At 38.4% G+C, this 21466-nt stretch overlaps 1 protein-coding gene across 3 annotated transcripts in view; it reads left to right on the top strand.

Moving 5' to 3' along the window:
- The window catches only part of fntb (farnesyltransferase, CAAX box, subunit beta), a 106038-nt gene extending 86252 nt beyond the window's left edge, over nucleotides 1-19786 (top strand). For all 3 annotated transcript variants that reach the window (XM_069917391.1, XM_069917390.1, XM_069917392.1), the window contains 4 exons: nucleotides 5634-5766; nucleotides 8033-8144; nucleotides 16392-16506; nucleotides 19312-19786. In XM_069917391.1, the coding sequence (XP_069773492.1) occupies nucleotides 5634-5766; nucleotides 8033-8144; nucleotides 16392-16506; nucleotides 19312-19416 (465 nt within the window). In that variant the 3' untranslated portion in view covers nucleotides 19417-19786. The remainder of the gene's footprint in view (nucleotides 1-5633; nucleotides 5767-8032; nucleotides 8145-16391; nucleotides 16507-19311) is intronic.
- Nucleotides 19787-21466: the final 1680 nt, after the last annotated feature.

Genomic DNA, 21466 nt, shown 5'->3' with positions numbered 1-21466 from the left:
ACACCCGTGTTAATTAAGAACCTATCCATAATTAAACAATAGATAGCCAAATTTTGACAGCTTTGACAAATTACTTTAATTGAGCAAATGAAAATAAAAAGAAACCTGCAGATATTGGAAATCAGAAACAAAAATGAAAAGTGCCGATTAAACTCAGCTGGTCAGGAAATATGTGGAATGAGAAATAATGAACAATATCACACTTGAAATGTTCGTCACAGGATCCCAAATTATTTCATTTATTCTTCCCACTTTCCCCACTCCACTGATGAAAACCAATGTGTTTTTACCCTCTTTCGCAGTATTGATGAAGGGTCTCAGACCTGAAACATTAACTGATTCTCTTTTTATAGATGCTGGCTAGGTTAGATATTGCACAGCATTCTCAAAGAATGAACTTTAATGCTGCAAGAATGTGTTCACCTTTTTGAGCAAGTCAAAATATCAAAAATATGTTTTCACTTTAGCATGAAGCTGTAGTCCTTTCTGAAATCATGGAAAATACTCTGTTTTCTAAGCACATCCAGCCAGGTTTTTATTTTATTTGTTGCATTAATATTATTTGAATTACAAAAGATTGATTTTATTTTCAAATAATTTACGTACAGAATTAAAAATATTCAATCATAATTTTTACAATGTATCAATGATGTGAAAGTTACTAAATATAATTTGGTGTTGCCTAATACTAAGTTTGAATTATTGGCTTTCACTTTGAGATTTAGCACCATCTAGCTTTTACTCAGAACTTCAACTTACAGCATTCAAGTTTATTCATGAAATTCAACAGTCGTGAAAGTTTAGCTGTGAAAGAAATGAGGCAGTGCTTTCTTTTAACAGCCTGCACACAAGTTATTTTAACCATACCTGCTTGCAGGTTAGCTAGGGATCGTTAGAACTCTGATATTTTAATGAGTGCTCACTCAGAAACTTGCTTGCTAAAAGATTGTTTCTCATTATTGTTGAAAATAGTTTAAAAAGAAGGGGCATAGGAGGAGTAGCGTCAAGATTCATCAGGATAAACCGGGACACAAGAAACACAGTCTGCTTCCCTTGAATTTGAGATGGGCAAGAGGGGATTTCCTGCCTTTTTTTAAAAAAAAATGCCGTAGATGTTTTCAGAAAGGAAGGCTTGTTTTTCAAACGTGGCTTCAGTGTTGACAGGTCAAAATCTGAAGAATAGCTGATCTGTAAGCAATTGGCAGGCATTTCGAAAAATTACAGATACAGGAAACTTGAACAACAGAGAATTCTGGTGTACTGACGCCACTTTTGCAGAAGGAAACAGTGTCAATATTACAGGTCAATGACCTGTTACAAAAACAATAAAAAGAAGAGGGGTATTGTGTCATTGCTCCCTCCCTAAACAAGTAGCATTTGATCACTCTTCCAGTTTTTATTGTGTCATTGCTCCTCTGCTATTGAAAAGGTCATAGCTGATATTTTACCTTGACACCAATCTTGCCTTCAGCAACCAAGTCACCACAGCTCTCTTGAATTGACAATTTGAAGGGTTCACCTCTATGCGTGCAGAAATTTCATCTCAACCTTGTCCAGGCTCATCCTTGTGGTTCCAAACTCCCTCATTGGCAGAAACTTTATCCGTGCCTCGCCACAATTCAATGAGACTGCCTCTCATTCTTCTAAATGTGAGATTGTAGTCTCAGTGGTTTTATTTCTCTCTCCATGACAAATCTAGCATCCCAGTAATAAACCTGAGACTGCAATGCTCTCCCTCCTTACAAGAATGTTTCCTTTGGCAGGGTGGTGACCAGACCTGCACAGAGAATTCTTGATGTAGCACACCAGAACTCTGCAGAATTGGAGTCAAAAGATTTGTCCTCGAATCTTCTCTTTTTTAAACTTAAAAAAAAATTTAGACATACAGCATGGTAACAGGGCATTTCAGCCCTCGAGCCCATGCCAGCCAACTATACCCAATTAACCTACACCCCTGGTATGTTTCAAATGGTGGGAGGAAACCAGAGTCCCTAGGAAAATCCACGCAGACAGAGGGAGAACATACGAACTCTGCACAGACAGCATGGCATTCTAATCCTAGTCCTGATCGCTGGCGCTGTAAAGGCATTGAGCTAACCATCCCTATGCCAACCGTGTCTCCATGCAGTAAACATTTACCTTTCTAATTGCCTGCTGTGCCTGAACCTGAACTTTGTAATTTGAATACAAAGTTTTCTGGGTACCAACATCAAAATCTCTCTCTTTGGCTTGGCTTCGCGGACGAAGATTTATGGAGGGGGTAAAAAGTCCACGTCAGCTGCAGGCTCGTTTGTGGCTGACCAGTCCGATGCGGGACAGGCAGACATGATTGCAGCGGTTGCAAGGGAAAATTGGTTGGTTGGGGTTGGGTGTTGGGTTTTTCCTCCTTTGCCTTTTGTCAGTGAGGTGGGCTCTGCGGTCTTCTTCAAAGGAGGCTGCTGCCCGCCAAACTGTGAGGCGCCAAGATGCACGGTTTGAGGCGTTATCAGCCCACTGGCGGTGGTCAATGTGGCAGGCACCAAGAGATTTCTTTAGGCAGTCCTTGTACCTTTTCTTTGGTGCACCTCTGTCACGGTGGCCAGTGGAGAGCTCGCCATATAATACGATCTTGGGAAGGCGATGGTCCTCCATTCTGGAGACGTGACCCATCCAGCGCAGCTGGATCTTCAGCAGCGTGGACTCGATGCTGTCGACCTCTGCCATCTCGAGTACCTCGACGTTAGGGGTGTGAGCGCTCCAATGGATGTTGAGGATGGAGCGGAGACAACGCTGGTGGAAGCGTTCTAGGAGCCGTAGGTGGTGCCGGTAGAGGACCCATGATTCGGAGCCGAACAGGAGTGTGGGTATGACAACGGCTCTGTATACGCTTATCTTTGTGAGGTTTTTCAGTTGGTTGTTTTTCCAGACTCTTTTGTGTAGTCTTCCAAAGGCGCTATTTGCCTTGGCGAGTCTGTTGTCTATCTCATTGTCGATCCTTGCATCTGATGAAATGGTGCAGCCGAGATAGGTAAACTGGTTGACCGTTTTGAGTTTTGTGTGCCCGATGGAGATGTGGGGGGGCTGGTAGTCATGGTGGGGAGCTGGCTGATGGAGGACCTCAGTTTTCTTCAGGCTGACTTCCAGGCCAAACATTTTGGCAGTTTCCGCAAAGCAGGACGTCAAGCGCTGAAGAGCTGGCTCTGAATGGGCAACTAAAGCGGCATCATCTGCAAAGAGTAGTTCACGGACAAGTTTCTCTTGTGTCTTGGTGTGAGCTTGCAGGCGCCTCAGATTGAAGAGACTGCCATCCGTGCGGTACCGGATGTAAACAGCGTCTTCATTGTTGGGGTCTTTCATGGCTTGGTTCAGCATCATGCTGAAGAAGATTGAAAAGAGGGTTGGTGCGAGAACACAGCCTTGCTTCACGCCATTGTTAATGGAGAAGGGTTCAGAGAGCTCATTGCTGTATCTGACCCGACCTTGTTGGTTTTCGTGCAGTTGGATAATCATGTTGAGGAACTTTGGGGGACATCCGATGCGCTCTAGTATTTGCCAAAGCCCTTTCCTGCTCACGGTGTCGAAGGCTTTGGTGAGGTCAACAAAGGTGATGTAGAGTCCTTTGTTTTGTTTTGTTTTGTTCCATCTGCCAGATCTTTGCCCATTCATATAACCCTTGCCTTCCTGAAGCTTCTCTCAGTCACCCAGCTGTGTATTATCACCTAGCTATGTATTATTACCAAGCCTGGTTAGTGACACTCTGTGTCCTCATCTAAAGTGATTGATGCAGATTGTGAACAGTTGGATTCTCAGCAGCAATCCCTGCAAGTCACAGCCTTCCAACCTAAAATGACCCGCTTAACTTTTCCATGCGGACTTAACCAGTTCTCACTCTAAAGTATGAACACAACATTCTATTTTATTTAACAATCTTTTGTGGGACATTATCAAAGGCTGTTTGAAAATCTAAATGCCCCACATCAGCTGTTTCACCTTTCTCTATTCTGCAAATTATACCGTCTTTCATAAAAACAACACTATTTCCATGTCAAGTGTCCTGTATGGCACCTTTAGTAATAGATTCCAACACTTGCTTGAATACTATTGTCAATTAATATAAAAATCTACTTACAGGCTTAATGATAAGTCTTTGGCTTGGCTACGCGGACGAAGATTTATGGAGGGGGTAAATGTCCACGTCAGCTGCAGGCTCGTTTGTGGCTGACAAGTCCGATGCGGGACAGGCAGACACGGTTTCAGCGGTTGCATTAAAGTAAAAGGTGAACATGAGAGGGAACTTCAATCAGAATTGTGAACTGCCATGTGAGGTAGTGATTGCAGGCTCGATTTTGACATTTAAAAATTTGCATAGTTCCGTAGATGGGAGTGGTATGGAGGGCCATGGTCTGGGTGCAGGTCAATGGGATTAGGCAGAGAAATCGTTCGGCACAGACCAGATGGACTGAACAGTCCGTTTTTGTGTTGTACTGTTCTCTGGTGAATAGCAACAAGAATAAATAAATGGATGGATTATCTTAAAGCAAAAGTCATCGTGGCTATCCCTCAAGGTCGAGGATGATGGACTTCATTCCGTTGATCTATTTATGGGCTCTCAAGTGGCTTATGAGTCCAATCTTGGCTTTGAAATATCTTCCTCATTCAGGACAGGTCGTTCAAGATGGCAGATCAGGCTTTGGTTGTTGCTGCCTCTCTTTCCATTTACTTCTAGTTCTATACATCTGTTGGCTTTGGAAGTTGCTGTTCCTTCTCGAATAATGGTTTGCCAGAGTTTCCTGTCCTTGGCATTGGTTTCCCAATTATTGATGTCGATGTTACATTTCTTCATGTTGGATTTTAAGATTTTTTTGAATCTGTTCTGTTGTCCACCTCTTTTACTTTTGCCTTCTTTAAGGTGGGAGTAGAAGATTTGTTTTGGCAGACGTTCATCTTCCATCCGAAAAACTTGTCCGCTTCATCTTAGTTGGTTCTTAATGACATAGGCTTCAATGGTTGTTGCTTTTCCTTCATTTAGCATGCTGACGTTAGTTCCTCGATCTTCCCAGGTGATATTTAAGATGTTTCTCTGAAGCATATTTTTCCGAAAAAGAATCATTCAACTTGATGAAAAATATTTTTCCTAGAAGTGACGCCTTCCTACAAATTTTTCTGGGCACTCTGCCCTGTACAGTAACAAAGTGCAATCTGAGCTGGGTTGATTTAGGCTGATCCAGGTTCTTACAAGGGCAGTAAGAGAATTCATAGTTAGGTTATAAAAGGACCATGAAAGATTGCGTGGAGTAAGAGAATAACAAATGAACAATTTCAACATTATTCCGTTCTATTTAAAGCCACATTATCCTTGACAATTGTGCTTTTTTAAGAGAGGGAAAAGCGCTATGAGGTTGAACATTTTCTTTGAATCCTATTTGTTTGTGGAAACTTTTTCAAAACTTTTTCACTTTCTCACTGATGCTTACTGTGTCCTTTAACAAGGAGCGGAGGAGACGATGGTTGGAGAACAGACATGTAAATACTCGATGTTTCTTTCACATGATGATTCATGGGATCATAATCTGGATCAGTTTAAAAATGGATGTGAGTAAAATAATGGTGTGATATGAAAGTTAGTGTGATGATATAATTGTGTCATTTTACAGCGCTGGGTGACAAGTCGACAAATGCGCTTTGAAGGTGGATTTCAAGGTCGGTGCAACAAGTTGGTGGATGGTTGTTACTCATTCTGGCAGGCTGGACTCTTGCCACTTCTGCACCGTGCACTACACATAGAGGGTAAGTACAAAACCATTTGTTAAGTAGCATAATGTACTGTAAGCTCGCATATGTTTATTACAGATTAACTACCGTATGAATGGACTATAAACAATTTTTAAATATCCAGAAAGAGAATTTGGACTTTAATGAATAGATGAAGCAGATTTATAAATTATTATTTGCCTGTTTAGTCTTTGGCAAGTTAAACATGGTATATTGTCAACTGAAAAAGATAAGTTTTACTATTTAATTACTTGAGTCTAACATTGATTGTCCATCAATTGATGTTTGTGTTTAACTCTTAGTTTGACGTTCGCTGGAAGTAAAATTGTCAAATGAGGGTACCCATTGTTTTTCCAAATTGACCTGTTTTTTTAAATTTGTTTTAAAACGTAAGAGATAATACTAAGATTTCTAAGATATTTGCTGGGAGCATATGAGGAAAGAAAATGATCGGCAGAGATGTCGGGGGTCATGATGGAGGTGGTTTTAAAGAGCAGGGTGGGCTTCTAAAAGAAACCAGCAATAAACATAGCTTGGGGTCTGCTGAACTCGATTAGCAGATGGATAGAGCAAGGCATTGAGGGTTTTAAAAATAAAAAAAAGGTTTGGAATTTGAGAAGATCGAGGGAGCTTGACAATGTCTTAGTCGGGAGGCTTGTGACAAATACTTTGTGGCAGGGTATGGTCTGTCATTAATATTAACAATCTGGATTAGAATGATAATGAATTTATCGTCGTATACATAGTACAATATATGTGTGTACTAAAATTCCTTGCTCCAGCTAAACAGCTACTTGTAAAGTAAACTAATTGAATTAAATTAAAAGAGACATAAGATATACATAAGATAGACCAGTGGTTCTCAACCTTTTTCTTTCCACCCACATACTTTAAGTATTCCCTATGCCATAAGTGCTCTGTGATTAGTAAGGGATTGCTTGAGGTGGGATGTGGGTGGGAAGGGAAGGTTGAGAATTACTGCTCTAGACCCAATTGTTACTGAAATATTTTGCTTGAGAAAAATTTCCTTTGGAGTTCTGAAACTGTGCACATAACGAGTCAGTTAGGTAAGATTAAAACAGTGGTTTTCAACCTTTTTCTTTCTATCCACATACCATCTGAAGCAATCTCTTACTAATCACCGAGCATCTATAGCATAGGGATTACTGAAAGAGGTATGTGAGTGGAAAGAAAAAGGTTAAGAACCACTGAGGTAGATAGAAAAAAAATATTATTGCAATAGTGTAGTCAGTCCTTTTGTAGGCGACATGGTCAGTAAGTTTGCAGATGACACTAAAATTTGTGGTATGGAAGTTTTTTTTTAATCAACTGAGCCATTTGACCAAGGAATGACAGATTGTGTTTAATTCAGGAAAGTGCGAGGTATTACATTTTGGTGTGTTAAACCAGAGCACGGCCTGTACAAGGAAGAAATATGGTCCTGGAGTATTTTAGAATGCAGAGACTGAGGATACAGATACATGATTCTCTGAAAGTGACGACATTGGTGGAAAAGGTGGCGTAGAAGTCGTTTGGTACACTTGTCTTCATGAGCATTGAGTGTAGGAATTGGGACATAATGTTATTGCTGTACAAGATATTAGTAAGAGCTCATTTTTGGACACTGCAGTTTTAGTTTCCTTCCAATGGAAAAGTCAGATTAAGCTGGAAAGATTTCAAAAAAAGGATTCACAAGGGTGTTACCAAGACTGGAGGGCTTGACGTAAGAAATGGGTGGATAGACTAGACCTTTTCTCTGATGGAGGTGGTTTATAAAATTGAGAATAGATTAGGTGAATGTTCACAATGTTCCCTAGAGTAGGACATTCAGACAGGTACATGGAAAGGAAAGGAATAGAGGAATATGGGGCAAGTACAGGCAAAGGAGTCTAGGTCAGATGGGCAACCTGCTCAGCATGGATGAGTTCGGCTGAGGGGGCCAGCTTCTCTGCTCCATAAGACTATAACTCTGGGGTTGTTACAGAAGTGGGCATAAGCTTAGTGAAAAGGAGGATTTGAGCTATTTTAAAGCTACTCACAGCCTAATTGGACCTCAGCATTGTGAACATTTTTTGTGCAGACGGGAGAATTGCGTGCAATCTACAACAGAAGTGCAGTCTTTTTTTTTGAAGCGGGGTCAAACAATATGGAGTGTAGAATTGTTTCTGAAATTCTATTCCATTGGTACCTCAAAATCAGAATGTCTTTCAATAGTCACATTCCTTCTCTTGCTCCTTCAGCTCTGTGTGCTAAGTCTACTCTGCTGTCATGTTTTTTGTAGGGAAAAATACTCTCAGTATGACACACTGGATGTTTCATCAAGAAGCCCTTCAAGAGTACATCCTACTCTGTTGCCAGAATTCCACTGGAGGATTGTTGGATAAACCCGGCAAGTGAGTGGTCATTTCAAGTTTATTATCATCCATTTGTACAAGTACAACAGCATTCTCCGGTCCTCTACAAAACATGCAGACACACAACCAGACATAACACACTTACAGACAAGCGATGCATATGGTGTACATTTATATTGTTTAATAAATGGTAGAGTCTCAGAGGGTTAGTGTGAGCAGTTCATCAATCATTCAGCAGTATCTGTTTCTCAGTCTGGTGGTGCTGGCTCTGATATTCCTGCACCTCTTCCCCTACGGGAGTAACTGAAAGATGATGTGTGCAGGGTGGAAGGGGTCCTCAATGATTTTGCATGCCCTCTTCAGACAGTGATCTCGGTAGGTCACATCACTGGGGGGAGGGAGTCCCCAGTGATCCTCCCTGTTGCTCTTGGGGTCCTCTGAACCAACTCCCTTTTGCAATTGTACCACACTGTGATGCAGTTGGCCAGGATATTCTTGATTAAGCTCCTGTAGAAAGTTAACAGGCTGATGGCTTTCCCTGCCCTCTTTTTCTCTGGAAGGGCAGTCACTGTTGCCCCTTAATGACGTTTGATGTGTGTCCAGGATGCATGCCTTGTTAAGTGGACTTCAAGGAACTTGGTGCTCGGAGGAGTCATGTGATGGAGTAGTGGCCGGTAGGAGAATACCAGCCCTCTCCAGAAAAGAAGGAAAAAAGTGAAGAAAAAGCAAAGCCCCAGACACACAAATCACAACAAATAAGAAATAAAGGTGTGGAGAAAATGGCACCTAAGAAAGAAAAGCCAAAAACAACGGGAAGAAAAGAAGATGTCGGAAGAGAAAGGTGAAGGCCTTACCTGCACGAAAAAGCAGGGACCCGCCATGGGAAGAGGAGCCCACTCCCCGAGGTTAGTGGAGACCCCGCAGGGTCGTAACCCACTGACCGCAGGAATGCAAAAATGGCTCACGGAGCCAAACAGGGGTGCGCAACTGCGGACGACAAGGAGAACACCGACGGGAGGGGGACCAGCTGTGGAGTGAAACTCCACAGTACTAACAGCTGAGAGAGGCCCGACAGCAGGGCTCCCAGCTGGAAGATAAAGAAAGCCACGGGAACGGAGGGGTGAGAAAGAAAAAAGAAAACTAGAGACACAACAGATAACCAGCCCAGAAGAAGAGGACCAACATCAAGAAACCATGCAAAAAAAACCCAACAAACTGAGACAAGCAGCTCAACAAGAAAGTCAGAGGAGACACTGATACAAGGAAGAGAAATAGAAGACACAAACCCAAGAACAGACACAGAAGAAGAAGTAGGAGAACACCAAACTCTGGACAGAGGAATAGGAGGCAAAATGAATGGACAGTACATAGATAAAAAATGTTTTCAAGAACAAATGAAAGCATTAAGAGAATGGCTGACACTAGAATTTAGTGAAATGAAAAGCAAAATGAAAAGTACAGAAGAAAAACTGAGTAGAATAGAGCTGGTCATAACAGATGTAGGGAAATGATTAGAAAATGTGGAAGAACGTGTCATGGCGGTAGAAGTGCAAGTGAACAACTTAAAAAGAAAATTGGAAGAAAGTGACAAAAATGTTAAAGAAACACAGAAGTTGTTAGCTCAGAAGATGGATATAATGGAAAACTATAGTAGGTGAAACAATATAAAGATAGTGGGCCTTAAGGAAGATGAAGAAGGCAAAGATATGAAAGAATTTATAAAAGAATGGATCCCAAAAGTCCTGGGAATGCCAGAAATGCAGGAAGGAATGGAAATAGAAAGGGCACACAGAACATTAGTCCCGAAACCACAGTCACAACAAAAACCAAGATCCTTTTTAGTAAAATTTCTGAGATACACAACAAGAGGAAAATATATTGGAGAAAGCAATGAATAAAATGAGAGAAGACAAAAGAAGACAAAAAACCACTGGAATACCAAGGTCAAAATTTTTTTTTCTACGCAGACATAAGTTTTGAGCTCCTAAAGAAGAGGAAGGAGTTTAACACAGCAAAATCGATCCTTTGGAAGAAAGGCTATAAATTTACGTTAAGATATCCAGCAGTGCTTAAAATAGATATCCCGGGGCAGCAAAACAGACTGTTCTCGGATCCGGAGAAAGCACGAGAATTTGCAGAACTCCTGCAAGACAGAAAGAGAGATGAGATGTAACAAGAACAAAGAACGACGACAAACTACATATAAAGGAAATAAAAATAATGTATAAGTAAGAACTAAAGGAGGGAAGTAAGGGAGAAGGGGGAAAAAGAGGGGGGGGGGTTAAAATAAATAAGTAAGTAGATAAATAAATAAATAGTAAAAAGAGAAAGAGCTTTGTTGTAATGTGAAGATAAAAGTTTTTTGGAGGGGGTTGCGTGGGAGAGAATAACAGTCACTGCGAAATCAGTTGACACTTGCGAACGGGTTCGCAGTCCAAGTGGAGAGGGGAGTTCTGGTTTCCCGGCAAGGGACAAGGGGCGACTCAGAGATGGGGGGGGGGGGAAAGGAAGACACTTAGGTTTAAGGGAATTTTAGATGTGGGTATGGTTGAAATATTTTATGTTTTAGAAGTGTTGTCATACAATGCGTTCAAAAAAAGAAAACTGAGAAATGGAAATGGGGAAAAGGGGAAAGATGGTGGTGAGGAAGCGAAAATGAGATGTAAACAAAGTATGAAATGGCCATATTGAACTATATGACTATAAATATAAATGAAATACATAACCAAATCAGAAGGAAGAGGCTATTAAATTTACTGAAAAAAGAAAAAATAGATATAGCATTCGTGCAGGAAACACATCTAACTGAAGTGGAACACAATAAATTAAGGAGAGACTGGGTAGGGCACGTAATGGCAGCATCATATAATTCAAAAGCCAGAGGAGTAGCTATATTAATCAATAAAAATGTACCAATCAAAATAGAGGAGGAAATAATAGATCCAGCAGTGATAGGAGGGGACTTTAACCTTATTTTGGATTCAAAGATGTATAAAACTGAACAAAAGACTAGCAGAAAGAACAAAGTAGCCAAATTTATGGTTAAATCAATCCAAGAAATGCAACTTTTGGATATATGGAGGAGACAACACCCAAAGGAGAAGGAATACTCATATTATTCGAGTAGACATAAAACATACTTAAGGATTGACCTGTTCCTTTTGTCAGCCCATATCCAAGGGAGAGTTAGGAAAACGGAATATAAAGCTAGATTGTTATCTGATCACTCACCCCTGTTATTACCAATAGAGCTGGAGGACATCCCACCAAGAACGTATAGATGGAGATTAAACACCATGCTACTTAAAAGACAGGATTTTAGAGAATTTATTGAGCACCAAATTAAAATGTACTTTGAAATAAATACGGAATCAAATTTATATTATGGGATCCAATTAAAGCCTTCATCAAAGGTCAGATAATAAGTTATGTAACTAAGATGAAGAAGGACTACAATCGGGAAATAGAACAGCTGGAAAGGGAAATAGTAAGTACAGAAAAAGAACCAGCAACAAGGGAAGATACAACAAAAAGAAGAGAATTGGCGGACAAAAAAATAAAATACGAAACATTACAAAAGTATAAGATGGAGAAGAACATAATGAAAATAAAGCAGAAGTATTATGAGCTAGGAGAAAAAACACATAAAATATTAGCCTGGCAACTTAAAACAGAACAAACTAAAAGAATTGTATTGGCATCAAGGAAAAAGATCAAACAAATGACATATAACCCAACAGAGATTAATGAGAACTTTAAGGAATTTTATGAACAATTATACCAAACTGAGAACGAGGGGAAAGATGATAAAATAGAGGAATTTTTAACTAAAATTGAACTGCCGTAATTGCAAGAATAGGAACAAAACCAACTAATAAAACCATTTGAAATAGAGGAGTACAGGATATATTAAAAAAGCTGCCAAACAATAAAACACCAGGAGAGGATGAATTTCCAATAGAATTTTATAAAACATTTAAAGAGTTATTAATTCCTCCTCTCCTGGAAGTAATGAACCAGGTAGAAGAAACACAAACTTGCCAGATTCAAGTAAGACAGCAGTAATTACTGTAATACCAAAGACAGAAGATCCACTACCACCAGCATTGTATAGACCAATATCTCTACTTAACTCAGATTATAAGATAATAGCAAAACTATTAGCAAACAGATTGGCTGACTATGTACCAAAAATAATAAAACTAGATCAAACTGGATTTATTAAGAAAAGACCAACAATGGACAATGTCTGTAAGTTCATTAACTTAATCCATGCAGTACAAGGAAATAAGACTCCAACAGTGGCTGTTGCTTTAGACGCAGAGAAAGGCTTTGACAGGGTAGAATGGAATTATTTATTCAAAGTATTTCAGAGGTTCAACCTACCAGAGAAATATATTAATTGGATTAAAGCATTATATAAGGGACCATTGGCGAAGGTGACAGTAAATGGATATATATCAAACCAATTTAAATTAAGTAGGTCAACTAGGCAAGGATGTCCACTATCCCCTCACTGTTCGATTTAGCTATAGAACCATTGGCAGAACTGGTAAGAACAGAAAATAGAATAAAAGGGATAAAAATAGAAGAGAAGGAATATAAAATCAGTCTATTTGCAGATGACATCATAGTATACTTAACAGAACCAGAAATATCAATAAAAGAATTACATAAGAAATTGAAAGAATATGGAGAAGTATCGGGGTACAAGATCAACGCAAATAAAAGTGAAGCGATGCCAATGAATAATGCAGATTTCACAAAGTTTAAAAAAGAATCACCATTTAAATGGCAAACACAAGGAATCCGATACCTAGGTATTAGACTAGATAATAATCTAGGCCATCTATAAAAATTAAATTGTCAGCCATTAATGAAGAAATTACAAGATGACATAGAACATTGGAAAGATTTACCACTAACACTGATAGGAAGGGTAAATTGCATTAAAATGAATATCTTCCCAAGGATACAATACCTATTTCAATCGTTACCAATTCCCTTAACAGAGAAATTCTTCAAGGAGCTAAAGAAAATAATAAGGAAATTCTTATGGAAAGCGGGAAACCGAGAAGAGTGCGAGATAAATTTACAGAATGGTACAAACAAGGGGGTTTGCAGCTACCAAACTTTAAGAATTATTATAGAGTAGCACAATTAAAATATCTATCAGATTTTTATCAAACAAGGGAAAAACCAGATTGGACCAGGATAGAGCTAGATAAAATAGGGGAGAAGGTACCTGAACATATGCTATATAAGTGGGATGAAAAACTGGTGCAATATAGAAGTTCACCAGTACTACACCATCTGCTCAACATTTGGAAGAAGATTCACATAGAAAAGAAAAAAACAAATTACCAACTACCAAAATTATTGTTGATGCAAAATCAACTAATCTCTTTCACAATAGATAACCTTTCCTTTAGAGAATGGGAGAGAAAAGGGATTAAAAGAATAGAAAATTGCTTTTTGTCATTTGAACAAATGAAGTACAAATATGGAATAACTCAAGGTACAATGTTTGCATACCACCAACTGAAAACTTACTTAAAGGACAAATTGGGAAGCAGACTGAGGTTACCAGAAGGAAGCAGCTTTAAATATGTGATTACAGACATAATGATAATTAAAAGATTTATAACAAACATGTACGTCAAGCTGCAAGAGAAAGAAAATGATGAAATAAGCTGTAAACCCAAACAAAAGTGGGAACAAGATAAAGATAAAGAACAAACATAAAGATAAAAAATAAAATATGGGAAAAGCTATGCTCCGGAACTATGAGAAATACAATAAACACGAGGTTATGCATGATACAATATAATTGGTTACACAGACTATATATCACGCTCCAAAAGTTAAATAAATGGGACCCAACAGTATCAGATAGATGTTTTCGCTGTAAGAAAGAAACAGGAACAACAGTACATGCAATTTGGGCATGTGAGAAAGTGAAAAAGTTTTGGGAAGATATAAATCAGATATTAAATAAAATCACAAAAAGCAACATACCAAAAAATCCAGACATCTTTCTTCTAAGTAATATAAGAAGTAAAGAATTAGGCCTCAAACTGGATGAAGTGCAAAAACTGATTTATTATGATAGCCTTAGCTGTAGTAAAAAAATGTATAATTCAAATTGGAAATCAGAAGAGAGCCTGAGAGTACAGCAATGGTACATAGAAATGAATAAAATTATTCTATTGGAAAAAATAACATATAATTTAAAAAATAAAATCACAGTATTTGAACAAATTTGGGAACCGTACATGGAACACAACAGAGAGGGCCTACCACGGACCTCCACCCCCTAAAATGATAAAATGAGAAGAAGACAAAATGAACTGACCCAGTGTGTAAAAGTAGATGACACAATTTTCTTGTTTATTTTCATTGTGTGATGACATTGTTTAATGGGTTTATTGTATTGTATATGTTGAACGTTTTGGAGGGAGGTGGGAAGGAGGGAGGGAAGGGAGGGGGGAAAAAGGGAGAAAATGACTGTGTATATTCAAGAGGGAAATGTTTGTGTGTATTTTGGTTAATATGGTTCATAGTGTGAAAAATAAATTAAAAAAAGGAACTTGGTGCTCTTTACTCTCTCCACTACCAAGTTCTTCATCTGTAGTAGAGGGTGGTAGTTCTTGGTCCTCCTGCAATCCACAGTTATCTTCTTTGTCCTATCCATGTTGAGACTTGGGTTGTTATTCTCATACCATAATCAGGAGATTTTCCACCTCTGTAGTACAACTCATTGTTGTTGCTGATGAGACCAATGACTGTTGTGTCATCTGCAAACTTGATGACTTTGTTGAAGCTGGATCTGACGATGCCGTCATGTTGAGCACACAGCTCTGAAGTGCTCCAGTGTTCAGCGTGACGGTGCGCGATGTTCACTTTCAGATTTTTTTTATCAGCACATACATGACGTCATACACAATCCTGAGATTCTTTTTCCTGTGGGCACGCAAGAATTACGACTAATCAGTAGTGCAAAAAAAAACTGTGCACAATTTAAAACATGTAAACAAACAAAGATCTGTGAACAGATAACAAATGTAAACAAACTGTGCAATACAGAGAGAATAAAAAAAGAAAATCAATCAAGTGCACAAGTAAGAGTCCTTAAACGAGTTTCTGAGTCTGTCAATGAGGAGACGGATGATGGAGGGGTAGCAACTGTTCCTGAACCTGGTGATCTGGGACTTTGATGATTGCTGCTGCACTCAAATCGCAGCATTCCCTGTAGATGTACTCAATAGTGGGGAGGGTTTTGTCTTTGATGTCCTGGACTGTGTCCACTACCTTTTGGAGGGCTTTTCTGCTCAGCGATATTGGTATCCCCATACCAGACTATGATGCAACCAGTCTGTGCACTCTACGTCACATCTCTGTAGAAATTTGGCAGGGCCTTTGGTGTCATACCAAATCTCTGAAAACTGAGGAAGCAGAGGCGCTGATCTGGACTTCCATGCAATATATTAGAACTCAATTTATTCTTGAAAGAAAATAATAAAATGGAAAATGCACTTATTAAGGAGTAATTTTGATAATTTGATCTTTTTGTGGAACTTGCATGCTCACGAGACCTAAATATACATGTAAGAATCTGAATAAAGTGAGTGGGTTAATAAGCATTTTTACTATTCAGTGGTGCTTTTGCACTGTGTAGCTCGCCACTAATTTTGAACAAGGATCATTTATCTTCCAGCAAAAGAATACATCAGGAACTTGTGTTTAAATATCAGTGTTAATCAGGTAGATTACCCATACACATGCATGTGCTTTTTGGTTGCTTGTCTAACAGACCATTTTAGAATGAGTGCAAGTTCTAATGGCATTTTATTTTAATGGCAAATTGGTGAATCCAGAATATTATATTTTAGAATAATGCTGCTCTAAAGAAAATCGGTTCAATTAGTTGTTTGATTCAGCTTGTAACCATGCAGGAGAACCTTTAGAAAGACTAGTCAAAGTTTTAGTTTAAATTGTGTACATTATTGCATCCTGTGCAGACATGTGAGTTGAAGGGCCTGTTTTGAGTCCTGTGTTAACATCAAAACAATTGACATTGATCCCTCTATCTGGACCAGAACTTTGCTGACTAGGAAAATCAAAATTATATTTTTCATTAGTTATGAAGGGAAAGAAAAATGATCTCCACTTACAGCTATCTAAACAGACTCATCCTAAAGAGATTCTATGATTATGGCTGTTGAATGTTGTTTTTCTCACTGGATTCTTTGGACCAAATTACTGTCCTCCTCTTTTGCATGATAGGTCAAGGGATTTTTATCATACCTGTTACTGTCTAAGCGGACTTTCGGTGGCACAGCACTTTGGTGGTGGAGAACTTCTGCATGAAATTATCGTGGGTGATGAAAACAATCGGCTGGTAAGCAAGAAGAAATGTAGCAGAATTAATCAACTATCATTTGGAGGATTTTTGATTGAAATATGTAATTATTTCTGAGAGATGAATTTTTGTCTCTTTTACAGTTATCACTGTAATTTTCATATTGCAGATGCATTTCAAATGTGAAATTTACTTTATACTTTTATTGATATCACTGGTCCACAATTTATTTTTTCAAAAGCTTTACTTCCTGAAACAAATGGGGATTATGATAGACAAATTCAAGCTGAATTCAATGATAATTTCAGATTTGCTATATCGAGTAGGAAGTTGGAGAAACAGTAAATTCAACTTTTATTGAATTTAGCAGGTTTAATCGCATAATGATGCTGACATATTGCGTTGGTTCAACTGACCTAAAAGTGATTTGCCACTGATTTTCGTTTGTACTGAGCATCTGATGCCTTTTATTTTAGTGTCCAACAATAGTTGAGCAGCATTGATTGATTCCAGTTGCCTTGATAATCACAAAAAAGGTTATATCTTTAAAAAAAAAGGTAATTGTTAGGAAAATTTTAATGTGGTATTTTTGATCAGCAGCCCAAAATCCATAAAGTATTCAGGAAGCAAAAAAAATATTGTCCAGTGTATTGTCAAACCTCATAAAATTCCTTTGGACAGCTTTTGTGTGCTCACACAACTATCCATCCAGTATAGTTCTTAAGCTTAAAATGAGCACTGATGTTCATTAAGAGGATAATTCTTTTGAAAAGAATGTGACACCTGTTCAAGTTCAAATTTATTGTCAAATTCTACTTGATACATTGAGGGGCATTTGTTTCACTAATTTTGAGCTGGGGTCATTTATCTTCTGGCAAGTCAGCTCTAACATACAGACAGAAGTACAAGTAGAAAAACAAGAACAAACTACATTGTGTAGTGTTGCAGTAAAAGGATCAATTAGCACCAGGCAAAGGCAGCATAAGAGCACTGCTATCAGGTTCATTCAGGGGCCTGACTGCTGCGGGAAAAGAATTATCTGTAAGCCTATTGGTGTACGATTTCACACTATTCAGCTTTCTCCCTGATGGGCAAGGGGAGAAGAGAGTGTGTCTGGGATGGGATGCTCCTTCAGTCTGTCAACTGCCTTTCCAAGGCACAAAAAATGTAAATGGAGGGGAGAGAATTACTGAAGCTAAGCAATAGAAATTGCAGGACAATATAGAAAACCAAAGGAGTAATAACCTAATCAGACTTATTTGCAGGAGACTGCTTATTGTCTTTCAACCAGTTAGCAGACATATATGATTGAGAAAGGCACAATTTTATAGGTATTTGCAAATTAGGGACTTTCTGCATACTTTACTTCCAAACTATCCTTCTGCTTACCCATTTAATATGAAAGACAACCTTTTTCAGGTGTATCCACTTCAAAAAGGGTCAATAACTACAATTTATAATTGGTTACTTGCGACTGATATCCAACGATAAAATTAAAGGTGCTTGGGAATTGGAATTCCAAGAATTGCTTCCGGACGATCAATGGGATGATATTTTTCGACAAGTAAATACTTCATCAATTTGTGCCCATTGTTCCTTGATTCGGTTCAAGGAGGTTCATTGGACATATATCTATAAAGATAAGTTGGCCCATATTTTTCCCAATGTAAACCCTGCTTGTGATAGGTGCAAAGTTGACTTGTATGTTCTGGTTGCGTTCAAAACCAGATAATTTCTGGAAAGGTGTCTTTGAAACCCTAACAAAAGTTCTAGGATTAGAATTATAACCAAATCTATTCACAGCTCTTTTTGGAATTAAACCAGCAGAGCCTGTCTCTGTACAGAGAATAATTGCCTTTTCAACATTATTGGCTAGAAGACCCATATTACTTAAATGGAAGGATCCTAATCCACCTACTCAACTTCAAAGGTTCTCTGCTGTCATATGTTCAAGTTTGGAGAAAATCCGGAGACGGGCATTTGATACATCTTGTGAATTTGAAGAAGTTTGGCGACCGTTTATTCAATATTTCCATATAGTTTAAAAATCATGATTTCATACTAGATTCTTTCCTAGTTCCTTATGGAAAATTTGCTTTTAACTAGGAAACCCTTTGTTTTCCTACTTTACTCTCAGAATGGACAGCCCAGTCCCGCTTTCTTTTTAGATTAGTTAGAGGGGATTTGGTAGTAAAAAAAAATGTTCTCTTTTTTTTTCTTTTGGTTTTACAAGAGGATAAGAAATTTATGGTTAATATATATATTTGTTAAATACTAATATGTTTTTCTTACACACTTGTAAATACATAAATGTAATGTAACTCTCCTCCTGTATACATGTTCAATATAACAATAAACAGATTGAAAAAGAAAGAAATTGCAGAAATTCATCCACAGAATGTTTACATCCACAGAAATAACTCAGTTCAAATTATTTTCCTCAATTATATCTATTGAATGGTATTAGCTTTAGACCCCCTCAGTCTGGCAATACTCTATTACATTCAGAACTCTTGGCTGATGGTTTGTTGATTTCTGTGTGGGTATCTTTGTGTAAGGGAGAATGATCACGCTCCCATCTCTTTCCCCTTTGCAATGTTGGTGTTGCAGATGCTTTTAAAATGGGCATCTACTTATTATTTTTGTGGAATGCATTTGAGATGTCATTTCCATCTCCAGCTTTTATAATACAGGGGGTACTTTTATTTGCAAATAATGATTAGTCCTATTATATGAAGACTAGATGTCATTTGGATAAAACAAAATAGTTTTCATTAGAAAGTATCTGAATTGATCTTGGGTGCAGTTATTTATGCACGGTGTAAATTGTCTTTTCTCTTACAGGAGCCAACCCATCCTGTATACAACATAGGTCCTGAAAAAGTTGCACAAGCTATAATGCACTTCCTCAAGCTGTCAGTTCCACAGATGAAGAGTGATTCTAATTAAATTCACTATGCATTCAAAATAATTAAATGTCAAAATACTAATTGAGTAACCCACGTCCAAAGAATTACGTTTTGCAAAATAAGATTGTTCAAATTGGAGAACATTTTTTATAAGAAGCTATTGGCTTCTTTTAACAACGGGGATAAAAGCCATTGGAACTGCATATAGTCTGGCCACCTAGATCCAGTTTACATTCAGCAACTAGCTCGTGAGAACCGAAACATCAGAGACTGTCTCTGTCAATGTTCCTGTTTGCACAACAGCATTTCTCAGAAAAGTGAATAGTATTAGTGCAAATATAGCACTGTGCTTTTTACTGGCTTCAGAAATAATTTATCACTGTTGCAATAAAAAAAATTCACACTCTCAATTTGTCTGAATTTTCTCTAGTTTGGAACAGTTCTTATTGCTTGCTGTGTTTTTGTAAAAATGCTTTTATATGTGTGGAATAATAAGAAAATTGTGTTACTTTGTGTTTTGCTGTTTTGAAAATTTTTTGTATAGGTTTATTTGGGAGATTCATCAAGTAACTGGATATTCATCATATGTGAAAATCGTGCCCGTAAGGGCAGAGCAAACTATTTCAAAACTGTTCCATTTTAAGTTCCGAGAACCACCGGACACCGGAGAGCAAATAAATCAAGGATTTTATGACTTTCTGGTTATATTCACCAAACTTCGCAAAAATAATTGTAAAATAAAGCCCAAAAGCTTTGGAGAAGGGCAGTCAACAGTTCAAGTTTCAAAGCAGTGTGTTTCTTGGAATTTAAAATATGTGAAAATAACTCAATGGGGGATGCAACCATTCCAGTCATGGGTGGAAATATCTCCATAGAGGTGGCATTAAACAGGAAGAAGCTGCATTGTAAGGGCAAGGTCTTTGCAATTATAAAATGTTTCTCTCTCGATAACTGATTGTGATACAACATGAGTAAGTTCCTAAACTTTGCTTGGTATCTTTCCACTGCATTTTCTGATGTGCATAGTAATTGAAACATTAAAGTCTGTTAAATTAATTTTGAACAGCTGGATGGCAGCCACTTGACTGCGTGGACACATGATGAATTTAGCCAGACAACCTTGGTTAATTTTAAAAATGTGTAAGTGCTCTCTGAAATCTGAAAAGTAAGAAATGAAAAACCAGGTTTGGTTAGTATGCTGTCAAACTTGAAGTTCCTGCAACTAGTAAATTATTAATTTGTTCCTTGTCTGTTAATTGTTTTTGAAAAAAGGATTAGAATTGAGACTGTTTAAACATGGAAAGTGAAATTCAATTTTTTTTTAAATTAATCAGTAAATGTCGAGATCTTGTGAACAGTTCATAAAGATATAACTTTTATTATATCTTAAACAGGAAAGTCCACAGACGCTGCATTTGTAGTGCAATGCAGTAAAATGGTGGAGACACTCAGCAAGTCACTCAGCATCTGTAAGAAGTAAAAGGTAAGTAACATTCCGGGCCCGAGTCCTTCATCAAGGTATGAGCAAAAAGCAGGCAGATGCCTGAAAAAATTGTGGGAGAGGAGGAAGGGGCAGGGGGAGGAGCACGGGCTAACAGGCAATAGGTGGGAGAGTAGAAGAGAAAAAAGCTGAGGTGATGGTAGCTCTCTGAATGGAGAGGAAAGGGGTGAGGAACTGGAGGAAAGGAGACAGAGGGAAAGGGGGAGGGGTTTAAGGAAACTGGAGAAGTCGGCGTTCATGCCCTGGCGGAATATTAGGTGTTTCTCCAATTTGTGGGTGACCTCAGTTTGGTAATGCATGAGCCCATGGATAGAGATGTTGGTGTGGGAATGGTATGTGGAATTAAAATGGTTGGGCACTGGCATGTCCCTGTTATTGCAATGGACAGAGGAAAGGTGCTCAACAAAGCGATCTCCTAGCCAGAATCCAGTCTCTTCGATGAAGAGGAGCACCAGATGCTGTAGATGACCCCCTACAGATTCACAAGTGAAGTGTTGCTTCACTTGGAAGAACTGTTTGGGGCCTGAATGCTGGTGACGGAGGTGGCCTGGTGTAAGTGTTGTATTTCCTGTGGTCACAAGTAGATACT

This window comes from Narcine bancroftii, chromosome 2 (assembly GCF_036971445.1).
Source record: "Narcine bancroftii isolate sNarBan1 chromosome 2, sNarBan1.hap1, whole genome shotgun sequence".
In the NCBI taxonomy this organism is placed as follows: domain Eukaryota; kingdom Metazoa; phylum Chordata; class Chondrichthyes; order Torpediniformes; family Narcinidae; genus Narcine; species Narcine bancroftii.
Note: the sequence above shows the minus strand (reverse complement) of the source record. Positions and strands in the feature narration are given on the sequence as shown.